This window comes from Setaria italica, chromosome VI (genome assembly GCF_000263155.2).
Source record: "Setaria italica strain Yugu1 chromosome VI, Setaria_italica_v2.0, whole genome shotgun sequence".
NCBI classification, from domain to species: domain Eukaryota; kingdom Viridiplantae; phylum Streptophyta; class Magnoliopsida; order Poales; family Poaceae; genus Setaria; species Setaria italica.
Window position 1 is genome coordinate 35,344,874 of NC_028455.1, and position 23,871 is coordinate 35,368,744.

Below are 23,871 nucleotides of genomic sequence, written 5' to 3' on the forward strand. Positions count from 1 at the left end.
CTTCAGGAGGAGCATGGCCGACAAGATCGAGACACGGCAGCGTCGTGGCAGCTCGGTGAGCTTGCTCGTGAACTAGAAGCTACCCGTCGCGAGTCCCAGGATCAGGCGGCACTGGTGGCCAGAGTCCAGAAGCGCGCGACTGCTGCTGAGCAAGAGCTTGCCGCGATAGAAGCCCGCCTGGTGGAGGCTGTGATGGCAGCCAGAGAGCGCCAGGAGGCGGAGCGCAGTGCTCTTGAGCGGGCGTCAGATGCCGAGCATGTGCTTGCCGCAGTGCAGGCCCGTTTGGTGGAGGTCGAGGCGGCTTCGCAGGAGGCGTTTGCCGCAGCGCAGGCCCATTTGGTAGAGGTCGAGGCAGCTTCGCAGGAGGCCCTGGCACGAGCTGAGTGGGAGGCCGCCCAACTTCAGGAGCAGGTGACCTAGCAGGATGAAGGGCTCCCTATCCTTGAGAACACTAGTCAGGAGTTGGGTGAGAAGATCGCCTTTCTGCGGCAAGAGCTGCAGTAGTCGGAGGAAGGCCGCGTCGCAACCGTCGCCGTGAAAGAGGGTGAGTCTCGTGTCCTTGAGTTGGGGTCGTACCCGTTTTCTTGTCCTCCGCTGACTTGGTCTCTTGTGCAGTCCTGTAGGCGACGGTCAGTCGAAGCGCGGAGGTGTTCGCCCGGTCCTTGGCAGAGCGGTCCACCCTCAAGGGTGAGCTCAACCAACTCCGCAACATGGCGCAGGCGGTGGTCGCTAAGGTGCTCGGGCTAGGCCCGGGTACCAACACTCCCACCATCCACCTCGCGGAGATTTTGGACATGGTTCAGACGCTGATCTCCGACGGTGTATTCCACGGGGCGTTAGGGGTGTTGACGTCTGTGGTGACTCACTACCCCGCCCTAGAGTTCGAGGCAATCTGCGGGGAGTACGCCACCGGATGGAGCATGGAGGGGATCCAAATGTTGGGTCAAAGCTTGGCCCCCCGCGCGCATGTAGTTGCCGCGCACGTTACCACGCAGTGGGTCATCAAGGCCCGTCACGTGTGGGAGGCCACACGTGCGAACCAGGAGGGTGTCGCTGATCCTGGCGAAGAGGTGGAGACCAGGACGGAGTCGAGCACTGTCCCGACAGCGACTGACCCGAGCGTCGACCCGATCGTGACTGAAGATCCTTCGTCCGTGTCAGCGGCGCCACCAACCGATCCAACCGGGGGTCGGTTGTAGGATTTGCGTAGAAAGTAATTAGTTCTTTGTGTATGAAAAAGTTTTGCGGGGGACTGCGGCCCTCGAGTGAACAATTTTAAGTTCGACGTTTTTATTCGTGTGGGAAAGCTGGTCCCACCCGTCCTCATTTGTGCCCTTAAGTAACTTATGCTTTTCACCCTTTTCCTTTCAAACCTGCCCGTTGACTGTAGGTTGCAAGCTTAAGAACCGGGGCGTGGCCCGCGAGGCTCAGCTGCTCGTAACCGCAGTCGCGGTGGGGTCTGATCGGTCTGAGCTAAAGCATAAATTACTCAGGGTAGCTCGGAGGACGGGATGCCCTTTCACTCGAGTGCGCCCTTTCGCTTGGGCGAGGTGCGTGATTACGCGAAAAGTGAAGGAGGGTGCACGTGGCGTTACACCCCCGTGTAGCCCCCGAGCGACCCAGGCCGAGAGTGCTCGGGCTGGGGTGCTGTAGGAGCAAGTGTTGAAAAGGAAAGGACTTGTAACGAACCGAATTAGGGAAAGAAGCGACATAACTGCTCGATGTTCCAAGTGTTGGTGAGTATGTTGCTGTCATCGTCCTTCAGTCGGTAGGTGCCTGGGCGGATCACCTCGACCACCGTGTATGGTCCTTCCCATGGTGGGGAAAGCTTGTGCTCATCCTTGGTCGTTTGGGTCCTCCGAAGTACTAGGTCGCCGACCTCGAGGGTCCTTCCTCGAATCTTCCTCTCGTGGTACCTGCTGAGGGTTTGCTGGTAACGGGCAGAGCGAATGAGGGCCATCTCGTGCGCCTCCTCAAGTAGGTCAACAACGTCCTGTTGAGCCTCCGCGGCCCGGTCTGGGTCGAACGCCTTTACTCTCAGGGCGCCATAGTCAAGGTCGAATGGCAGCACCACCTCAGCGCCATATACCAGGAAGAAGGAGGTGAACCCAGTCAACCGGTTTGGGGTCATCCTCAAGCTCTAGAGGACAGCTGGGAGCTCTGCGACCCATCGCCCGACGAAGCTCGTCCTTGAAACAACAAAGTATTGTTGATAGATCGTGTGTAAATTATGATTCAATGATGTTGGCAAAGAAAAATCAGATTTTGCTATGCCGTAGCGCTCTAGAGATTAGCGACTGTCCTTTTTCTTAACACCATTCCACGTAACGAAGAAACAACACTAGTAAATCAAAATATTGCCATCAGTTAATAACTTGTGCAAAGTGATTAAGGCCCTGTTTGGGAAGGGCGTGTTAAAATTTAACAGGGTGTTAAACTTTAACACCCTCAAATAAAGGTGTTAAACTTTAGTATCTTGAGGTGTTTGGATGATCTGTTAAAATTTAACATCTTAGGTTGTAATTGACAACTTTACCCCTCATCACTCCTCTCAATGGCAGCCAAATACCCCTTCTTCCTTCTTCTCCTTCCTCCTCCTTCCTTCTTCCTCCTTTCCTGCGCCTGGCGCCTCCGGCCCCACCCCTGCTCGGTCCACGCCGTGCCCGGCGCCAGCGTCGGCGTCGGCGCTGCCGGCCGCCCCGTCGGCCCCTCCCCTGCGCCTGCCGCCTCCGGCCCCGCCCCGCCGCCGGCGTCCCCTACCGCGGCGCTAGCGGCCGCGCCCGCCCGAGCCCCCAACGCCACCACCGCGCCCGCCCAAGCCCCCACCGCCACCACCTGCGCCGCCCGCCGCCCGCGCGAGGCCGCCCGCGCTGGCCGCCGCCCGCCGCCCGCGCGAGGCTGCCCGCGCGAGCCCGCCGCGTGCTGCCCAGCGCGGCATCCCGGCGCAGGAGCGGCGCGGACCGGCGGTGGCGCGCGATGGGCGGACCAGCGGCGGCGCGACGGGCGGACTGGCGGCGGTGCGCGACGTGCGGATCGGGGAAGGAAGATGAGGGCAGTGGAGGAGAGAGAAGAGGAGAGAGAGGGGGGCAACCAGGGAATAAGTGGGGAGGGGGACCACTTTTAACACCTTTAGCACATTTTAACACCCCCTCCATGTGTTTATGAAAAGAGGGGTGTTAAATTTTAACACTTCATCTTTAACACTTGTGTTTGGCAACCAAAAGTGTTAAAATCTGTTAAAAAGGGGGTGTTAAACTTTAACACCCCCTTCCCAAACAGGCCCTAATAAGTTCTTAAAAAAAAGGAATTTCCTTCGGATCCCAGCCCACGAAAGTGCTGAACTGTCACAGGGTGGCCAAACTAACTCGGTATTGGTTAAGTCGGAATCAGTTGCTTGCCCATGATCTCCAACCTTGCTGACACAATGGGGGGACGCTGAGCCACCGGCAATGTGGGAATCGAACCATCCCAAGGACAAGGAAGGTAGTATGAAGGAAGGAGGAGCGCGCCTCACCTTAGGTATGCACGACAGCGACTGCGAGATCATTGTCCCTACCGCCTCGCGCCGCCCCCCTTTGGAGCACCCCCGGAATCCCCTGCCGCTTCTCCTTTTTCCAGTTCCACCACGCGCCCAGCATGTCCGCGTACCTCTCCGTCGGCCGTCGCTTCCTCCCCGTCCCCTCGACAGCGACCGCCGCCGGCCTGCCGCAATAGCCACCGGGACGATCTGATATCTGTCTCCTTTTATTTTGCTCCGATTAATCTGGACCGCACAAAGTTGATCCAACGGTATACCTGGCTGATCCGGCAATCTGAGGTGGCCTGCGTGGGCTCAAAGGGCAATCCAAAAGGCAGAGCGGTCAACTCAGCTGGAGGCTTGGAGCTTCAGCTTGACAGGGACACGCAGTGGAGTAGAGCTATGGAGTCGGTGGTGCTCAGCGTCAGCAAGCCCACGCTGGACGGAGCGCTCGGCTAGCCAAATCCACCGTCGCGCGCGGAGAAGGTTGCCGTGCCGCCTCGCAGTTTGGCGGCCGGCGCGACCAGGCTTTCAAAAGGGACGACCTCGAGATGATGCCGATGCTTTCAATTTCACGATGGCATGGCACGAGCTCTCCACCGAGAAAATAAGAACAGGCACTTCAGCAGTAACGAGAGTGAGCTCACAAGACAAGTACAACGATACGCTGACAGATTACATTAACCGTTGCAAATCACAAACAGCTTTCAGTTCACCCACACCACCACACAATCCAAACATGCAAGTTTTGTTACATGACGACAACCCAACTTGCATTGCCATGCATAAAAGCACAACGATCGTATTTGAATGGACAAAACAAAATCCAAACAAACAGCAAACCCCCACAAACATTACATGTCTCATGTCCCTTTGGAAAGCAATATTATTATTACAAGAAACACACAACACACTTGCACAGAGTGCAGGACACACTCATGCTGCAAATAGAGACTCACCGAAGGTAGCTTTTGATGATGACTTTTTTCTTGCGGGATGCGAACTCCGGTGGTGGAGGAACCTGCTGGTAGTAGTTGCCTTGCTCGGGCAGGCTCAGCTGCAGCCTGTCCCACCAGTCACGCTCTCCGCTGACCTTCACCTTCGACTTCGGATGTTCCTTCAGGAATGGGAGGCGACGAAGTGATCGGCAGCCACGGACAAAGAGAGTCTCCAAATTTGGTGTTGCGAAACGGAGCATGGCTTCCTCATGGATGTGCTGCAGTTGTGGTAGCTCCTGAAGGTAGATGCTTTCGATATTCGGAAGTTGACGAGGTGCTACCACCCCATCTCTATAGAAAATTGTCTTGAGGCTGGGGCAGAAGAGAATGACCAGAGTTTCCAGTGCAGGTAATGACAAACGGGATGGGAAAATTTTCTCCAGACGAGGGCAGTGCTCAAGGTGAATGCGTGTTAGCAGCTTCAGCTTCAGAGTCCAGCTCGTGCCCCGGTCCTCAAGATATGCCAAAGCGCTGGTCTCCAAAAAGCATACTAGGTTATTAAGATTGGAGGCCTGCAATATCTTCAGGGCTGGAAATACTGAAATCGCTGTGGAATACCCAGCCTCATCATCGTATACCAATGGCCCCGTGCGATCAGACTCCATTCTGAATACAACGGTCATTTTGTGGCAGTGTTGGAGCTGGCATACTTCTAGCGACATGAGATTACAATTCAGGTCATTGATACATCTGATAGAAGCATCATCTGTAATGAATAATGAGTTTGTGACAGGGAGAATCCTTAAGCCATTTGGGTGCTGATTCATTGCAGATATCTCAACATGACGCCTTCTTGGCTCAAGTTTCATCATGGGCACAATGGTGGCAGCCTCAGAACAACTGACATCAAGATAAGGTAATTGTCTTTGAATCCCGGTACATGGTTTGTCCCGTGGCTCCTTACCTCTCACGCTGCAAGGTGTTATCTGGACATTGAAAGACTGAAAAAACTGTCCTTCCTTGACTAACTTGTTGGCAGCATCCTCATTGAAGCTATGAAAGATCCTAGAATCATTTATATTGATTTGAGCAATATTGTCAGTTTTCTTCTGGTGAAACATCTGCGAAAGGTGATTACCATCATCTGAACAGTTATTCAAATAGAAAACCTTCGGAAAACGGACCAACCGATGCCAAGGAAATCTCTTAAAACAAGGGACATTAAGAAGGAGTAGCATCCTGAGTTGGGGCAGATTTGGAAGGCTGTGAGGGACCTCCTCAATAGCTGTTCTGGAAAGATCAACATCCTCCAAGGCCGTAAGATCATCACTGATGTTGACAATCTTGAGCTTGCTGCACCCACGCAAGGACAGACAACTAATCCACGGTCCAGAGACTGAGAAGGTTCTCAGATTAGGGTGCCCATGGATTTTGATATCTTCCAAGGCCTCCCATGTTTGTATGTAAAGATCTTCAAGGCCTGGTACTACTTCCCAGAGAAATTGAAGCCTTAATCTTTTGCAATTATTAATATGTAGCTCTCTGAGGCCATTGGCTTTAGATAGTGACGTTGGGAGTGACATGAGGGCCATGTTGTGGATGAGCTTGAGTGTATGAAGCCTTTGCATTGCTTGAAATGTATCCTCTGGAAAAGAAATAATCTGAGTCCCCTCCAGACGAAGGATCAACAGATTGGACAGTTGGGCCAGGGAGGGAGGCAGTTCTTTGAGATGGATGCAATTACCAAGCATTAGCTCCTCAAGACTTGACATTTCAGAGAAGAATTCAGAAGGCAGAATGGTGATTCTCGAACCTGACAGATCAAGGAAGTGCAGATTGCTCTTGTTGCTGCAATCTTGTTGGGTTAGCTCGAGCAAGGGAACCCCGTTCATATCAAGGGTTTCGAGGCTTCCCAGACAGGAAAGAGGTCGAGTTTCTTCCTCATACTCTTCAAAAAAGGTATGTTGTGGTGAAGACAAGGTCTCGAGCTTGGAGCAGCCTCTGAGTGAGAACAAGCGAAGATTGGATAGCCGTGAGAGAGATGGTGGAAGTGAATTTATGGGTGTATAGGACAGATCAAGAACATGCAGGTGGTGGTCTAACACTCTATCAAAAGGAAAGCCTGATATGTTTGAGCAGCCTCTTAGGATAAGGGTGCTAATCCTTTCCCCTGGAAAGCTCCGGTCCCACTCTAAATATCCTCTGGTATCATCGTCCCAAGTCTCCCTCCAGTCCCAACTTACATGCCTACCATCATCATTCATAAATGAGACCCATCTCAGTCGGTCAATCTTCTCATGATAGAAAAGTTCCTCCTCCTTGAGTCGGGGAACACCCATTGCTAGCACTGAAACTCCAGTGACCGCATCACTCCATCCGAAGCTAGCTTCCTCCCTTGAACAAGTGTTTGACGGCGGGTTTGGCAGCAACGAATATTCTTGCAAGGCTTGAATTACAACTTTTCCTGCTTCTAACGCAGACCTGTAGTTTCTGTCGGTGGTCCTCTGCGGAGTAAGCAGGTCCTCGGCCACCCAACAGCGAACCAGCTCATCGGAGGTTATGTCATGTCTAGCAGCAGCTCCTTGCATTGGACAGTAGAGGATGCCGTAATACAGGCACTTCTCAGCTACGTGGAGCCAAAACTTGTCTTCCTGTTGCTCATGGATCAGCCTGCTATGGATTGATCCGGCTGCATCCTTTAAGGCCTCTTTAATCAACACGGTCCAATGTTGCCCTTGGAGATCATCGAAATGAAGGGTATGGTAATATTCCAGACCCGATCTAGAACCATATGAAAACCCATATTCTCTGCTTTGGTTGCAGACATCCTTGGAAGTAGTTGAGATGATCCACCCATTTGGCTGCAAGAGTCCTAATGGCATAAATTGTGTACTGAGAAACAACACTTCCATTGGAACAGGGACTTGCAGGTTTTCAACAAGCAGAAGACGCCTCTTCCCCTGCAACCTTATCATTTCAGGTATCCGGGACCGAATGTTGCTATAGCGAAGGTGTCCTCCAAATAACAAGCGCTGTACACAAGCCAAATAGTAATCCCAATTGTAACCCATCATGAAAGCCTTGAACACCAGTATATCAGAGACCATGTCGTAGCCGTAGTAGCTCTCTTCCGCAGCAAGTTGATTGACCTCCTTAAGGTCGTCGTCGTCAAGGTTGAGACTTCTTGCCGTAGCCATGAGGACATCCAATGCCACCCGCCGATAGCAGGCGATCCTGCCTTCTATCGCAGCCATAGGTGACAGCCTTGCAGTTATTACGTGGTTGTAGTACCCATACCCGTCCTTGGTGTGCTTGAATAGAAGCCTGGTCAGGGTCGGCACGAATGAAGCTGCCGGTCCGATTCCTCCATTCCATACCACCGGGTGCTCCTTGATCCACTCCGTCATTTTTTCTTCAAACTCAGAGTTGAACAACTCCGCATAGGACGTCCTGAGAAAACTCAGAGTTGGGGTGATCAGTAGCCATGACGTTATAAATCGTAATATAAACTAACTTGTAATTTTGCAGAATGTGTTGTCTAGTGAACAACTGAAATAACAGTATTGCTTATCTTTTTTTAAAAAATGGTGAAGTAGCTTTATTGAATTTTTTTCCTTCTCTTCTCTCAAATTAGACGCTTCTATACTTTTAGGACGTGCGTGCAAGGAGATCACATCGAACTGCTCTTGAAGTTTCTACATGTGAATAAATGAGACTGTACTCTCGTCACGTGAGAATTTTGGAATTTCTTTTTCATGTTCACTAAATTACATAGCACATATCATGTGTGAAAATTCCAACGTCATGTGCATACCAGTGATGGTAGATTGGTAGGATTAGTGATTTTAACAGATTTGGACAACCAAAAAGTTTTGAAGAACTGCATCATCATAGCATATTGTATTTATGCATAGAAGTATTGAGTATTACTCTGAGGTATGTAGTAGTTCATCGATCCATTCGAAAACTCTTGACACCTCCATTTCTGGCCAGTTCTATTTGGTTAGGTGTTGATGCTTAATCCCACCTGGAAAAAAAAAGGAGAAAGCTGGAGTGAGTAGCAAAATATGAATGCTATTTGCAAGGACAGAAAAATAACAAAAAGATAAATTAATAATACGTGGTATATGTACAAGTGGAAAAGCTACTCCTATATCCTTGAAAATAAACCTCCTTAATTTCTACTCCCTCCGTTCCAAATTATAAGGCATTCCAACTTCCTTGGAGAGTCAAACATTTTTATGTTTGACTAAAATTATAGAGAAAATCACAAAATTTTATGGCATCGAATAGATATATTATGAAAATATATTTAATGAAGAAACTAATGGTACCTATTTGATATCATGAATGTTAGCACTTTATTGTATAATTTTGGTCAAACTTGAGATGCTTTGACTCTCCAAGAAAGTTGGAATGACTTATAATTTGGAACGGAGGGAGTATCTCGTTTTCTTGGTGATCTACTATCTCAGCTCCGTCCACAAATGCTTAGGAGCCAACCGAGAGCTCACCTTGTGAATGAACACTCAGCTAATTCCAGATACACAAAGACCATACATACAGAGCGCCTCTATCATTGTTTCTAGTTGAATCAAAACACCAACAAAACAACCATCTAGCCAGAATACTATAAATTGAACAGAGTTTTATGCATGGAAACAGTACCTGGTTTCCGATGAATCGTACTGGCAGTGCTGTTGATATAGCGATGAGATAATCTTGAGAGATTAGAAACTGAACAACCGTGAGAGGATAAACCGATGCAGCAAATTTGAAACTACGAATCACGGTCATGGAGAGTGTATATGCCCCCCCAAGAGTCCAGGACATAGCTTTGAATTCTTTTTCGTTGCCAAAGGCAGCTGGATGCCCATGGGCAAGTAAAGAATGTATTCCCTGTCGGATCCAGGGTTTGCTTTTCCAGGCCCAATATTGCCTTTGCTGAGGCAATGATACGACAAGCAAGGAACACACTGTCTTTTTTGTTGGAGAAGGAAAGTAAAAGACAGTGCTCAAGCAAGATGCGAAGTGTCAGATTGAAAGAACAGGTAGAACAGGAAAGAAGAAGAACACGCATTTGATGAGGGGTAGGGGAAGAATTTTCATATCATAAGACAATCAGAAAAAGTAAAGAAATTGATGCCAAAGAGTACCTCTCCTCGAAGCTTTCCAAAAGAGATAGGGGGTCAACAAAGCAACGAGTTTTCCAAAGGAAAAGGGTGGGAGTAATCAGAGCACATCACACGGCCCAAAAAAAAAACAACTCAAAACCTCCTCCTGTCACGCTTGTTAGGGACCTCTCCTTTAATTTGAGCACATACTCAAATCACAAGGCCTAGGAATGAAGGAAGAAGGATGGCAAATCACAAGGCCTAGGAATGATGATCTTGAGGAGCCAGCGTCGACGAGGTTCTCGTCGTCGGTTAAATGTCGGTGCTAAATGTCTCGTGGAAAAGGGTAGGAGTAATCACACAGCCAAAAAAATAAAAACAACTCAAAACCTCATCCTGTCACGCTGGTACATCACGAACGAGTTTTCAAAAGAGGACGATACGAAAGATCTAGAAGCAAAGTCAAGCAACCAAACCGGCAAACGTAACGTGATTGGACTGTGACGTGAATGCGTTAACAACTTAATAACGTGTTTAACGGGAGCTCATATGCATGTGAAAACTAGTTAAGGCTCGTAACTTTAAAATCCATTTAATTCAAAGTAAAAGTCTAAGTCAACTTTTGAACACACTACATTCAACATTTTCTAAAACCTACGCTAACATTGAAAAAATTAAAAATATTAGATTCAATATTTTCTAAATTGTCGATCAACATTTTGTAAAATATATTATATTCAATATTTTTCAATGTCTATTTCAACATTTTCGGTCAAAAAATGTCTATTTCAATGTCTCGACAAAAATCGATTCACCATTTTAAAATAAAAATCAATATTTTAAATACTATTTTTATCTTCTTCTTCGGCAAGACGGTAGATGGCACAAGGCATGGGGTACCACGGCTGGTGAACAGGGGTGCAACAGTGGGGCCGCACATGGGGGGATGGTGGCTAGCGCACAGGGGGTGCAACGGCCGATGAGCGTGAGGGTAGTAGCGGGGGGCGCGCACAAGGAAGGTGGTGGTTGGCGTGCGTGGGTGAGGAAGGGGATACGCGCGGGCGTGGCGGCATGCGAGCAACAGCAAAGCAAACAAAAGGAGGAGGGGAGGCGGCTCCATTGTATATGGTATTAGGGTAGAGGAAGGTGGAGCAACATCCATCAAATGATGTTGCATGCACGGATCTCCAACACAGAAAGTCCATTACTAAATGGATTTGAGCAATATTCTGACCGGGCCTAAAAGACTATTACTTTTGATTTCAAAATCCGTGCCTACGATCATCACAAATAAAAAACTTGTTTTTTCAAGTCTACCATGAGCTTCCCTTTTTAGAAAATAAATAAAACTATTTATATGGAGTAGATCAATTATTTCTAGCCTTATGTTCCACGCTCAAATGAATAGTACCACTGGCCAGGCCAAACCTGTAGATTCAGGTCAGGGTGAAAATGCTGACGTGCAGTTAACCCTAACAAAAATATTAGGGCAGTACCAACCCTCCACCTAGGATAATGTTTATATTATTAATTCCATTGCCATATAGATATAGGACTTTTAGCCTTACATGGTACTATATTTATCGGTGTTTAGTACGCCAACTAGTAATTTGCATTGCGTGTCCCTGACTCTCGATGGCAAGCACTCAGACTCGATACTGGTTCGGACGAATGCCCTACATCCAGTCAGAGGTCGGAGTTTGTGTTCCTCAAGCTCAAGAGCTCAGCGCTTGCAAGCATGAGAACAATGGTGGAGGGGGGGCGGGGGGGGGGGGCAAGAATTTTTAACACCCCTGCTGTAGTTTACGTGATCTTGGACCAAAATATTGCTTAGGCAGGCTTAAATGAATTGTTAGCGTGAGGGCCCTTCAGTTCTTCGCTAGCTGCAGCCTGGAGAACCTGGAGAACCTGGAGACAATCGATCGCTCCGAGGGGAAAAAAAAAGAACGCAAAAGGTCATGGCAAACTTGCAGTTTCAGTTCGCCGCCCCCCTCGTTTCCCCAATTTCCAAATACCTAACCCTACCTCACATCCATATCCATGGCAGCACAGGGCGACCAAAAAGGGAGATGAAGCGACTGATTGCACCAGCCACGCGAGACATCTAGCTTTTATTATCAGTAAGAGAAATGATGACCATTAAGAGAAATGAGGACCTGCATAACAATTAAGTTGCTGAAATGAAGCATCTAATTGAGTTTAACGAGCTTGACACTGGAATTGGTGCCAACCAAATGGGACCTTGCATCGTCCCGGTGATACTAGGTGGAGCTCGCACTATGATTCAGTTTGCAGCCTTTTGAAACTTTACAAGCCTACATACCTGGTACTGAAAGATATTGCTACAAGTAAAGGTTCAGGAACTACAGCTTATGGATAAACAAAGGCTGCTGGTGTTGTTACATTAATGATGTCATTTGACTTTGTTTTTATTTTGCATATTGTGAAAGAACTCATAGGTATCACAGATCTACTTTGCAAAAAGCTACAACAAAAATATCAGGGTATTGTCAACGCTATGGATGATATTGCCACTACCAAAAAGTTGCTCCAGAATTTAAGAGATAATGGTTGGAGATCCTGCGAGGAAGATCCACGTCGGAGTTCAGGAGCTAGGGTCATCAAGATCAAGGTAGGATCCTGGTGGAGATCTGATGATGTACAATCATTCATGGTGAAGCAATAGGTCTGTTCTTATTCTTAGCGATCTAAGTGCCTCCTTCCATAGTTTTATACTTTATCGGGTTTACTTATTTTTTAATCTACGATCAATGATAGATTGCATAGGGTGTTCTTGTAGTTGTGGTGACTAGATTTGCATACCTGATCTACCGATGAGTATAATATGTTCTTATGATCGTGCCCTTAGACTACCTGCATTGATAGAGGTAATCGTGATAGGATCTTTCTTTTGTAAGGTGGAGGTTTTCGGGAGCCAAATCGGAGGTGTAGATTTAAAGAGGCTTTTTGCTGAGATCATATCTGTGTTGCTTTGCTACCTTTGCTCGGAATCACAACATATGCATAGTCTAGATTGCTTTAGATTGATTACCTCTGCTTATCTGTTATCCATCTGTATATGCTAGATTAGATCTGAATCACCATCAGCATAGAGTTCATGCTAACAATGCTAGTTAAAATAGATCTTGTATTATAAGTTTCTTGAATTGATAAACCTTAGAGGAATACTCTGAGGGAAGGGCTACAACCGATCCGTGCGCTTGCAGTTCACAATTGGTATGCTAACTGCCATCAACAGAAACCAATTTAAAAAACAAAAAAAGAAAAAGAAAAAAAGAAAAAAGCCGCTCGCTGGCCGCCGGGCCAGCTCCCCCTGCCGCTCCCGCGCGTCTCCCGTCGTCGCGCCATGCTAGCTCCCCCTACCGCCCCCGCTCGCCCCCCTAGCATCATGCCAGATCCTCCATCAGTAGCCCACGCGCGAGGGGCAACCACCGCCATCGCCGGAGTCGTGCCACTCGCCAGGCCCAGTAGACCGGGGCCCTGCCGCCGCTACCTCCTCGCTACACCACCATCCGCGCTTGCTTGCAAGTGTCTTGGGAGGGGCCGGGGCCGCCTGTGAGGAACGCCTCAGGGTCAGATCCGCCAGCCACGTTGGCTGCCCTACCTGCAGCTCCGTGCCGAGGAGCTGCACCCCCGCTGGGGCCTGCTGGCCGCCCCAAGGAGCCGCGCCCCCGCTGGCCGTGCCGAGAAGCCTCTTGCCTCTCCCCCGGCCGCCTCACACGCTGCAGGCAAAGAAAGGGAGAGAGAAGAGGGAAAGAATAAGGTCAGGAGAGGAAGTCATGAAGAGGAAGGGATAAGGAACAAGGAAATGAGAGGAGTGGAACAGAGGGATAAGGTTGAGGGAAATTTTTCAGTGTCCCGGCTGCGCCTCCCGCTTGGTGCGTTTGATTGATTTCTAGAGTCGGTAGACCGGGTCGTCCGCCCCTGGAAATTAATGCATTTGTAGGGTGACCAAATGCTACAGTAGCTGCCCCTGTTAGCAGTGGCGGCTAACCTTTTCGTCGCCCTTGAAAAAATAGGATACCTCTACAAATTATTTTTTAATAGTGTAATGAGATCTGCATATTTAATGGAATCATTAGTTAGTCAGAGACTTCTATGATATTGCTCTTCGGTATTGTAATCATTAATTTTTATATAAATCCACCTATTATTTAGTGGAGTATACAATCAATCTACATATTTCTTGACATTCCAGTGGTAACAATCAATTGGTCCATTTGTTGAATTCCTGGCTACACCACTGCATGAGAAGAACGAGAAGATGGTGTGTGCGGGTGTGAGTACAGGTGTCGATAGAGACAGAGAAGCCAGCTCCCCTTATATATGTTGGGGCCAGCTTTAAAAAAGGAAAGGAACGGAGGGGGCCCTACGTCCCCGCGGGTCAGAGCAGACCATGCTGCAGTCTTGTCACGCGATTCGTGGGAGGTATGCCTGGCGCTGTGTTTGGCGCTCGTTATTGCTTGTTATTTAAGTGGTATTTTTGAATTAAATCTTATACTAACCCGCCACTTGACATATGAAATAACCCCATATTTGCATATGTGTTGTATTTTAAACTATATTGCAAAATAGCATGAAATACGGCATAATAATGTCATACAAGCGATGAAAATAGCATCCATAGATGAAAAATGTAAATCCGACTGCATTGATGCTCTGTGAGGCAGACACACCCGAACCTTTACCCTTCCTCCTAAGTTTATCATGACTAGTCAGCAATAGCAACCACAGCAGTGAGCGCTCTTTAAAAGGTTTCCAAAATTACTACGAGCATCAATAAAATTTATAGGAGATGAAATTATGGGTATGTTTGGGAGGACTTCTCTCAAAATGGTTTCACCAGATGCCAAAGCCGGTAAAGTTAAAAATAGTGGCTTCATCCGGCTTCAAGTTCATTTTAATCTCGGCTCATAAAATGGCTTCACGCTACATTACCTTATTTTGCGCAAAACAGGTTAAATTGAAACCAAAATAAACCCTCCAAATAGGACCTGTACATCTACCTCGTTCGACTGCATGGTAGCCTCAACTGCCATTATGCGGTTAAAACGTCGGCTTCCAGGAGGCAACCTTGATGCCAGAAACTACCATCCCACATTCCCACGTTCCACATCGAACAGAGAACACATACTGGCAGTTGTCCTCAGCCACAGTGAGGTAGACAACGCCGTCCTCTTCATCAAGGAGGCTAAGAACGGGGCACCTTCTTGGGCAGCTTCCGCCCTTCGTAGGTTGGATCAGCCCACACATCAACGATACGGAAGGATCCGCCTTTCGTCCACTCCGAGTTCGAGATGCAGAGAGTCCACGTCCTGAGGGTGATCAGGTCGTCAATGTCGCCGGCTGGATCCATGTGAACGAACCTGACAGTGTCGCCGCGAACACTGCACATGGAGCTGAAGTCCCTTGGGAGCATCCCTCCGGCAAGGATATGAACCGGAACTTGGGAAGACCATCCATAACTTTGTCGCAGATCAGAATGCCCTTAAGGAGATCCACCCGGCATATAGAACTATCTCCCAGCGCGAACACGATGTCAGCACGAAAAATGTCAGCAGGGTCAGACGGGAGGGGAGTGCAACCTCCTTGTTGATCCACCTGCCTGCGACGGCGCCGGAGGAACACCACGTGAACAGAGTCGCCATCGTGCACGAGTTGCGGTGGTAGAGGAGCTCGGCGAGCACGTACTCGCTGGGTGGGTCGTGGTGGCGGAGGACGCCGGCGCCGGATCCGACGCCGTGGTTGGTGAACTGCGAGGCGGAGGAGGGCGGCAGCGGCGGGACGGCGGCAAGGGAGTTGGCCAGGGAGTCGCAGACCAGGTAGAACCCCCACTAGTAGAGAATTGACTTTTCATGCGCTCCCTTTTGTCCCGGTTTAAAGTTGGCCCGGGACAAAAGGTTCACCAACCGGGACTAAACCTCGGTCACTGGTGGGGGGCTCACCAACCGAGACCTTTTATCCCGGTTGCAAAGGCTAGTGGGAAAAAAAGACTCTGAGAGGCCTTTTATCCCGGTTTGAAACACTAACCGGGATAAAAGACCCCCTTTTATCCCGGTTGGTGAGCCTTTTATCCCGGTTTGGGTCATTTATCCCGGTTGGTGTTTCAAACCGGGATAAAAGGGTCCCCAACGAGGTGACTGGAAGGTGACTGGAAGAGGATTAAATCCTCGAACCCTTTTATCTCAGTTTGTAATACCAACCGGGATAAAAGGGGGTCTTTTGTCCCGGTTGAGTGACCTGGGATAAAAGACCCCACTTTTGTCCCGGTTGGTTTATCCCGGATAGATTTTCAGGATATTTGCACACTACCAACCGGAACTAAAGCCCAATCCTCTACTAGTGCCCGGCGGAGGGAGCGTGGGCCGGTACGGCCCGGCGTACATGGCGATGATGTTGCGGTCGGCGCCAGCTATGGATGCGCCGGTGTGGAACTCGTTGAAGGCGTCGCGTCCTCCGGCGGACACGCGCGGAGCACGAGGGAGGCGACTCCGGGGGGGTGGGCGATCTCGAGATGGGGCTCGATCCCATCCAGGATTGCAAGGTAGCGGGCGGCTTCCTCGCCGCCGAAGGCCACCAGCTTCCGCACCGCGCTGGGATTGGAGGCCCTGCGCTCGCGCAGGATGTCCTCCGCCGGCCACTCCAGCTCTCTCCGGTACCGGAGGAGAGGAGCCCCTCGGCGACCGCCCTGCGCTGCTCGTCGTGTCGTGGACGATGGGGCAAGATGCAGCAAGGTCTCCTGCGAAATTCGTTGGACCAAGCCCATAGCTCCAAAGAGACTGGTCGGTCCAGAGAAAAGCCCATTACAGGCAGGCCCAACAGAAAAGCCCAAACGCGCGTATAAATGGTCGAGCAACCAAAAACCTCAGGCTCCATCCAATCCGTCCCTCCCTCTTCCTTCCTTATCCCCTTCCAGCCTTCCTTTCCCTTTCGCTCCTCCCATGGCCACCACCATGTCCCTCCGCTGCCTCGCCATGGCCATGGCCGACGCCGCGCTCCCGCCGGCGCACAAGCTCCTCCCCGCCGTCTCCCTCCCGCTCCTCTCCTCCTCCTCCACCACCCGCGCCGCGCCGCTCCTCTTCCTCCGCGCCAGCCGCCGCCTGCCGCTCGCGCCCCTCGTCGCCTCCTCCGACGCCGTCGAGGCGGGCGTCGAGTGGGCCGACGAGGAGGAGGAGGAGGAGGCGGGAGAGGCTTTCGATGAGGCTGAGGAGGAGGTGGTGGCCTCGGGCGACGAGGAGGAGGACGGTGGGGACGTCGAGGGGGGGTACACCGCGGTGGAGCCGCCCGAGGAGGCCAAGGTCTACGTCGGGAACCTCCCTTACGACCTCGACAGCGAGGGCCTCGCGCAGCTCTTCGACCAGGCGGGTGTCGTCGAGGTCGCCGAGGTGAGCCCACTGCCGCATCCAAGTTCAGTTGGTTATAATATAATAGGTTTCTGTGCTTGTGCAGAGCTAGAATTAGAATTACAGAAATATGTTTACAACTGTACATTTCTGATGGTTTTATATGGTACAGTATGGGAATGCACTTGTGTTGCTGCTCTTCGCTTCAGTGTGAAATACCTTAACTCCCAATATGTTGCTGTCTTGTGTCTTTGCAATTGCGAGAAAGTACCGTAAGAGTTAAAGAGTCATGATGTTTATGCTGCTAATACAACAACATCGAAGCCTTTCAGCCCCAAGCTGCTAATGTCCTAGGAATTTCTTTAGGCTAACATTATTTTTAGTAAACATTCATTGAGTTGGTCAAAATTGTTCCAATGAGATTGGAAGCATTATATTGCTTTGTGCAATTTTAGGTCATCTACAACAGGGAGACTGGCCAGAGCCGTGGGTTTGGCTTCGTTACCATGAGCACCATTGAAGAAGCTGACAAGGCCATTGAAATGTTCAACCGCTATGTAAGCTCATTTCTATCCCCTCATTCTTTAGTTCCTTTCTGGAATTAAACTATTAATCTACCCGATGTTGCAACTCCGCGCTTCGCACACCTTCAAGTTTACACATGAAAATACAATTGTCTTGAGGGTGAGAATTTGAGATGACCGTCCACTTCTGGTGAAAAAGAGGCACTCCTGTTGTAACATCTTTTTTTTTTAATATGTACCTTAGATCAATGGGGCACATATGTTTACCACTTAAGCCTGTAGACTATATAAATTCGAGGTTTTGACCATCAATACAGTACACTTCAAGTTCTATTTCTTCACCTAATAGAACAGCATATATAAGTTGCATATTATGCTGAAAGTTGATTAACCAAATGTTTTTTTACAGGACATTAGTGGGAGGCTTCTGAATGTAAACAGGGCATCTCCTAGGGGCACCCGCATGGAGAGACCTCCTAGACAATTTGCATCTGCATTCAGAGCTTATGTTGGCAACCTGCCATGGCAAGTCGATGACTCTAGGCTGGTGCAAGTGTTCAGCGAGCATGGAGAAGTTGTTAATGCTTCAGTTGTCTATGATAGAGAAACTGGGCGCTCACGAGGATTTGGCTTTGTGACGATGGCGTCAAAGGAGGAACTCGACGATGCTATTTCCGCTCTTGATGGGCAGGTGAGGACAGTATCAGTTCTATATGATACACAAACCAAACACAGAAAATACTAAATGAAGAAGCACATGTTCTCTCTCAAGCAGTCAGATATCAGTGTGCAAGGCTAACATACCATCTCTGAGGCTAATGATAATTATCTCATTCCTTGAACTGTAGGAATTGGATGGCCGCCCACTCCGAGTGAATGTTGCAGCAGAGCGGCCACAGAGGGGCTTTTGATGCTGCACTATGAGAGATGTTGCTTGTTTGTAATGAGCACGGAAAGACAACAGAGGAGCAATGGGATGCTTTTGCGGGAACTGAACTGTCACAAGTTGCTAGATATTCCCTTAAGGGGGTGTTTGGCAACACCCTGTTAAAGTTTAACACCTGTCACATCGGATGTTTAGATGCTAATTAGGAGTATTAAACATAGGCTAATTACAAAACTAATTGCACAGATGGAGTATAATTCGCGAGACGAATCTATTAAGCCTAATTAGTCCATGATTTGACAGTGTGGTGCTACAGTAACCATTTGCTAATGATGAATTAATTAGGCTTAATAGATTCGTCTCGCGAATTAGGACAGGGTTCTGCAATTAGTTTTATAATTAGCTCATGTTTAGTCCTCCTAATTAGCATCCGAACATCCGATGTGACACTGTTAAAGTTTAGCACCTCGTATCCAAACACCCTAGTTTCCTGATGTGTGGTTCTTGCCACACAGCTTTTGATGCTTCTCTTTGCAGCTGATGTTATGTTAATGTCTTAATATTCTTGTCGACATCATGAGTTAAATTGTTCAAATAGGCTACATCCTGATGGTCTAAACGATCTCCTGGCAACATCCTGAAGGTTTGCTGGTGAAACATTTGAGCAAGCCGAGTTTGTTCACCGTATGCGTATGTAACCATGCCCGTAGATGCACTCTTCTCAGTTCAGTTGCAACCAAATTGGCAACACAACAAAAGTTTCATTGTTAGCAGTGGCTCTGAAGAAACAAGCTGCACAAATATAAACTGAGAGGAAGCTGAGAGAAACAAGCATATACTTCGTAACGAGATAGCTGTTTACATTATTTCCAAACCGAACACGGTAGGATCAATTTATGTACAACAATAGTGATTCGATCTCGAATCATCGAAGGCCTGAGCTGACAAGGTACATTTGGTGCAATCAGTTTGCGCCTGAGCTGACAAGGTGCATTTGGTGCAATCAGTTTGCGTGCAATTGCGCTTCCTTGCTGGTAAGCGGCACATAGCGCACAGATGTCTCGTCTCTTATGCTGACTGTGCCATCCAGCTTCTTGTCCACCACCTTGAGCTCCTGGAAGACTGTCCCTACCGGGATTACCATCCTGCCACCGGGCTTCAACTGCTCGATCAGCGCCTCTGGGATCTGTGGCGCTGCAGCTCCAACATGGATGGCATCATAGGGTGCCAGCTCTGGCCAACCTTCCCTGCCATCTGCATCAGTTTTAGACATCTGTTAGTGCATCAGGTCTTGATGGTATATAGAACAACCAACAATGCTGAATGCACATGAAACCAGAGTGCCAAACGCAGGAATATTACTACAATTCACAGCTGCTGCAAAGTTCATAATCTAAGGAGCAGCACCTCACAATCGGAGAAGATCCATTTCATGGTATTACAAACAGCAAAAGAAAAGAAAAAAAAAATCCTTGCTAGTAGGACTGCCTCATTTAGCTGAAGCAGGTTTCTTCATTCAATAAGAGAAAATGAGACATTGCTTTGCAAATGATATTTTCACCTGAACTCAGTTCTTAAGTCTCAACAGCTAGGTCGTTATATACTGAAGTCTGCATTGGAACACGTTGGTTGCCACTTCAACATGTTTGAGTTTTATGCTAGCACGAAGCAAGCGATACTTACCAGCAATGTGTATACTAAGAGATCCATCATTTAGCTGTGGGGCTGCTGCACTTTTCTTGATATTTTCAATAGAAGTAGCAACCAACTCTGGAATATGTTCAACACCGACTGCTCGCCCTTCTGATCCAACCATCAGTGCGAAGCAAGCAGTTAGGTACCCAGTACCTGAAAGAATTCTCAGAAACAAACAACCATTGTGGGTTCAGCAGCAGACATATGCATCTCAAGGAATTAGGCATTTCATCCGCTAAAACAAGATGGTAGCATCATCACCTATATCCATATATCAGTTTGGCATAAACAAAGTATTATATAAACTGTGATAGAGGTCAAGTACAGTGAGTTCTCCTATCATGTATGCTCGACACACAGATCTGCATCTTCCAGCTTCGAAGTGTGTGAAGGTTGTGATCATTGCGAAGGACTTGTCGAAAGACAAATTCCAAGAACTTGCTGAACCAGATTACTAGCGAGGTCGATTTACAGACACAAGTAACACTGTGAAACCAATAAATTACTATTTTTCTTGAAACGAGGAGCTAGTTATTAGAAGTCTCAGCTGAGGGACCAAATTATAGCTAGAATTGACTGTCTTTTCTAATCGAGTTTCGACCACAGTGCTGAGAGTCTTAACATACTAGCTGATATGGGAGGGAACATAATACTGCCTTGAGATTTGAGAAACAGCATTAGCAGTGCATAGTCAAACTAGATTGGATGCATTATAAATTTGTTACCTGAGCCAACATCGAGAGCACGCATCCCCGGCTGAAGATTCTTCTCCAGGAGCTCCAGGCATGCCGCATGCATGTGCGGTGCCGATATCGTGGCGTTGTACCCGATCGGCATGGGGCTATCGAAGTATGGCGAGCCGCCGGATGGCACGAACAGCCCCCTGTCGACGGCCTGCATCACCTCGGCGACCTTGCTCGACCGGATGATCCCGTACCTCTGCAGCTGCTCGACCATTGTCTTGTTCTTGTCGCTGGCGCCGCTCGACCACAGCCCGTGCTGCACCAGGAGCAGGAGGAGGAGGAACGAGATCAAACCGACCCTCTTGTGCATTCTCAACGAAAGAGCAACAAAGTGGGGCAAACAAGACAGACTCTACGGTTGGCAGGTGAACTGAACACTGAAAAATCACTGCGTATCAGAATCCTCTTAAATCTTTTGCTGTGCAGAGTCAGGAGGGCTAGCAAGTGGAGCCAATCCACCAGGAGTGGGAGTGAGTGCAACTCCATGTCAGACAATTTGCAATATCAGTAGGCAGCGCAATTCTGCTCCAACTACTGGAAGCAGTCGGGGTTGGGAGTTGAGACCCAAACCCCACCTGTGGCCAGCCAGGGTCAGGCTAGGGTTCGTCGGTCACAGGAACAAATCAAACGGGGGCGGTGGTGACGCGATCCAGGAAGTATGATTTGACGGTGCTACGACAAGGACCGATCGATCGAAACTTACTACGGATTGGGCGCCAGTGCGGGGGCGGGGGCCGGAGCCGGAGCGGGAGGAGAAGCAAGAGAGGATGGAGCGGAGTACCTCCATGTGGACGGGGCGCGTCGAGAGATTGGTGCCTCCTCGATTCTTCTCTGGGGTTCGGGGCGGCCGGCGGTTGTGGGGTGGGTGCAGGCAGGAGGAATCGGCCGGAGAAGACGGGGAGGGAGAGGGAGGATTCCAGATGGCTCAGCGCAGCGCAGCCGTGGTGGCCTGGTGCTGGTGGGGAAATCACGGCCCATACCAGCCCAACACGGCCCATCCTCGGTTGGTTGCCCTCTTCCAAGGAATTATTTGTCAAACACTCCTCCCATGACGCAGGCATGATGCTTCTTTCTTCCAAGCAACAACAAGGTCCAATTATTCTAGTGAACCAATCATCAGCCATCTTTGCAGTGCTATAATCATAGAATTGTTGATGCTTCAAAGTCTTAATGAATTACATTACATACTGAATGCAATTCACATGTCCCTTAGCGGATGACAACTTAGGAGCGGATGACAACTTGGGAGCAGGTAAGAAACCGTAGTAACGCACGGGCATTTATACTAGTTATTCCAGTGAGCAGCCATCTTTGCAGTGCTATAATCATATAATTGTTGATGTTTCAAAGTCTTAATGAATTACATTACATACTGAATGCAATTCACATGAATTACATTAATCATAGAATTGCATTAATCATAGAAATTACTGCTGGGGTATAACATGTTACGTATGCCAATTCACAGTCCATGGCGTGATCTTGTCTGTCCGTGCATACATCGATCATCAATAACTAGAGTATGATATGCTGCTTATTCATCAGTCACTGGGTAATTCATGTCATCAGATGCTCGCAGGACGACCGATAATATTCAGAGCTCGTCGTGTTCGTCGCCGGCAGCAGCGACGACGGCCTTGGGGTTGGGCGAGGTCTTGACGGGGTACGACGCCTCCATGGCGATGCCGCAGAGCCCCTCCTTGGCGTCCACATCCCGGGCCATGCGGATGTACCCCTTCTCCCCCCACTCGGGGCCCCACGAGTTCTTCACCACCCAGTACTTGGTCCCGTCGGCGGCGACCCCGTACCCGACCGCCGCCACGCCGTGGTCCAGCTCCGTCCCGCACTTCCCCGCGAACACGCCCTCCGAGTAGAACTGGAAGTGGGACCCGCTGGCCTCGATGGCCACCGACACCGGCTGGTGCGCCACCGCCTTCCGCAGCGCCGACTCGTCGTTGGCCGGCACGTCCTCGTACCCGTCGATGGTGACGATCGGGGATGGGGACTTCTTGCAGGAGGCTTGACGGGCCTTGTAGGGGTAGGCGTCCTCGCCGGCGACCCCGCCGTGCTTGGCGATGTACTGGAAGGCGTAGTCCATGAGGCCGCCGTTGCAGCCGGCGTTGGCCTTGGTGTCGCAGTCCACCAGCTGCTGCTCCGACAGAGACGTCAGGTTCTTCGTCTTGATCGCGTTGATGCCCTCAACGGCGGCGATCGTCGAGAACGCCCAGCAGCTTCCTGCGTTGTTAGTTGTTCATGGCAGTGTAGTGGAGACATCAGTCAGCTAGAGAAGGAGAACGCTATGAACAAACAGTAGATAGCAAGGCGCTCACCGCACTGGCCCTGGTCCTTGACGTCGGTGACGGCGCCCTTCTGGCGCCAGTCGACGGAGGCCGGGAGGTCGCGGGCGCCGGCGTACATGAACCCGCCCTGGCGGCGGTCGCCGCGGAACATGCGGTGGTGGGCGACCCTGGACCCGGCGTAGTGGCGGCGGAACTCGTCGGCGGTCATGTCGGCGAAGCGGTTGAGGCGGAGCTTGTACGGCTCGTCCCGCTGGTTGAAGTCGTGGACGAGGCGCGCGTTCTCCCTGAAGACGTTGAAGCGGCGGGCCTTGTCGCCCAGGTCCCGCGCCACCGCGTGCACGCCGCGCCACCGCTCGTACAGCGCCCACAGCGCATCCTCCGACGCCAGGTCCTCCGCGCCGAAGTCCACCGCGGACGCCGGCGCAGGGGCCGACGCCAGCAGCAGCACCGCCGCCGCCAGCAACGCGGCGGCCGCCGGCGCTCTCGCCATCGCTAGTTGCTGGTACTGACTGCTGGCTCGACACTAGCGACTCGATCGAGAAATGGTGGCGATGGAACAGTGCTGCTGGCTGATCGGTTGCTGGCTTCTGTTGCAGTGAGGTGCGGTTCCCATGGCGACGAGGGGGGTCCTTATATAGCCTGGACGCCGCGATGGCTAGCAGCAAGACGACGGTGATGACGTTGCTTGCGGGCAACAGCTTGGTACCGGATTTGGATCAGTGAATGAGTGGTTTCATGTAGAAGAAATCGATGGATCGATCGATCAGCCGGATGCAACGACTAACAGTAA

The 23,871-nt window shown here is 49.8% G+C and overlaps 4 protein-coding genes across 5 annotated transcripts; 1 reads left to right on the top strand and 3 right to left on the bottom strand.

Annotated features, from left to right (window-relative positions):
• Nucleotides 1–4,172: 4,172 nt before the first annotated feature.
• On the bottom strand, nt 4,173–9,278 carry LOC111257593. Its single transcript, XM_022827447.1, has 3 exons — nt 9,124–9,278; nt 8,386–8,482; nt 4,173–7,905 (listed from the first exon to the last, which is right to left on the bottom strand). The coding sequence occupies exons 2-3, from the start codon at nt 8,436–8,438 to the stop codon at nt 4,473–4,475; spliced, it is 3,486 nt and encodes a 1,161-aa protein (XP_022683182.1). The 5' UTR covers nt 8,439–8,482; nt 9,124–9,278; the 3' UTR covers nt 4,173–4,472.
• A 7,188-nt stretch (nt 9,279–16,466) lies between these two features.
• Nucleotides 16,467–18,509, top strand: LOC101770348 (28 kDa ribonucleoprotein, chloroplastic). Its single transcript, XM_004974126.4, has 4 exons — nt 16,467–16,975; nt 17,389–17,490; nt 17,867–18,148; nt 18,306–18,509. The coding sequence occupies exons 1-4, from the start codon at nt 16,532–16,534 to the stop codon at nt 18,366–18,368; spliced, it is 891 nt and encodes a 296-aa protein (XP_004974183.1). The 5' UTR covers nt 16,467–16,531; the 3' UTR covers nt 18,369–18,509.
• Nucleotides 18,510–19,162: 653 nt separating this feature from the next.
• LOC101769662 (protein-L-isoaspartate O-methyltransferase 1) lies at nt 19,163–21,719 on the bottom strand. 2 transcript variants are annotated; one of them, XM_004974125.3, is made up of 4 exons: nt 21,563–21,719; nt 20,764–21,037; nt 20,027–20,191; nt 19,163–19,597 (listed from the first exon to the last, which is right to left on the bottom strand). In XM_004974125.3, the coding sequence occupies exons 1-4, from the start codon at nt 21,566–21,568 to the stop codon at nt 19,347–19,349; spliced, it is 696 nt and encodes a 231-aa protein (XP_004974182.1). In that variant the 5' UTR covers nt 21,569–21,719; the 3' UTR covers nt 19,163–19,346. The 2 variants fall into 2 exon arrangements, with proteins under 2 accessions (XP_004974182.1, XP_014660872.2); XM_014805386.2 differs by having other exon boundaries at nt 21,485–21,691.
• A 372-nt stretch (nt 21,720–22,091) lies between these two features.
• On the bottom strand, nt 22,092–23,691 carry LOC101769259 (vignain). Its single transcript, XM_004974123.4, has 2 exons — nt 23,112–23,691; nt 22,092–23,016 (listed from the first exon to the last, which is right to left on the bottom strand). The coding sequence occupies exons 1-2, from the start codon at nt 23,569–23,571 to the stop codon at nt 22,376–22,378; spliced, it is 1,101 nt and encodes a 366-aa protein (XP_004974180.1). The 5' UTR covers nt 23,572–23,691; the 3' UTR covers nt 22,092–22,375.
• Between the last annotated feature and the right edge of the window lie 180 nt (nt 23,692–23,871).

Bases quoted from the DNA above. Each gene is read 5' to 3' on its own strand.
- LOC111257593 (XM_022827447.1), bottom strand. From the start codon at position 8,438: ATGGAGGTGTCAAGAGTTTTCGAATGGATCGATGAACTACTACATACC. The intron at 7,906-8,385 runs GTAATACTCAAT...GAGTTTTCTCAG, and splicing joins GAACTACTACATACCTCAGA to GACGTCCTATGCGGAGTTGT.
- LOC101770348 (XM_004974126.4), top strand. From the start codon at position 16,532: ATGGCCACCACCATGTCCCTCCGCTGCCTCGCCATGGCCATGGCCGAC. The intron at 16,976-17,388 runs GTGAGCCCACTG...GTGCAATTTTAG, and splicing joins GTGTCGTCGAGGTCGCCGAG to GTCATCTACAACAGGGAGAC. The intron at 17,491-17,866 runs GTAAGCTCATTT...GTTTTTTTACAG, and splicing joins TTGAAATGTTCAACCGCTAT to GACATTAGTGGGAGGCTTCT.
- LOC101769662 (XM_014805386.2), bottom strand. From the start codon at position 21,568: ATGGAGGTACTCCGCTCCATCCTCTCTTGCTTCTCCTCCCGCTCCGGC. The intron at 21,038-21,484 runs GTAAGTTTCGAT...CTCCTGGTGCAG, and splicing joins GCACTGGCGCCCAATCCGTA to CACGGGCTGTGGTCGAGCGG. The intron at 20,192-20,763 runs GTAACAAATTTA...GAATTCTTTCAG, and splicing joins TGCTCTCGATGTTGGCTCAG to GTACTGGGTACCTAACTGCT.
- LOC101769259 (XM_004974123.4), bottom strand. From the start codon at position 23,571: ATGGCGAGAGCGCCGGCGGCCGCCGCGTTGCTGGCGGCGGCGGTGCTG. The intron at 23,017-23,111 runs GTGAGCGCCTTG...CTAACAACGCAG, and splicing joins CAAGGACCAGGGCCAGTGCG to GAAGCTGCTGGGCGTTCTCG.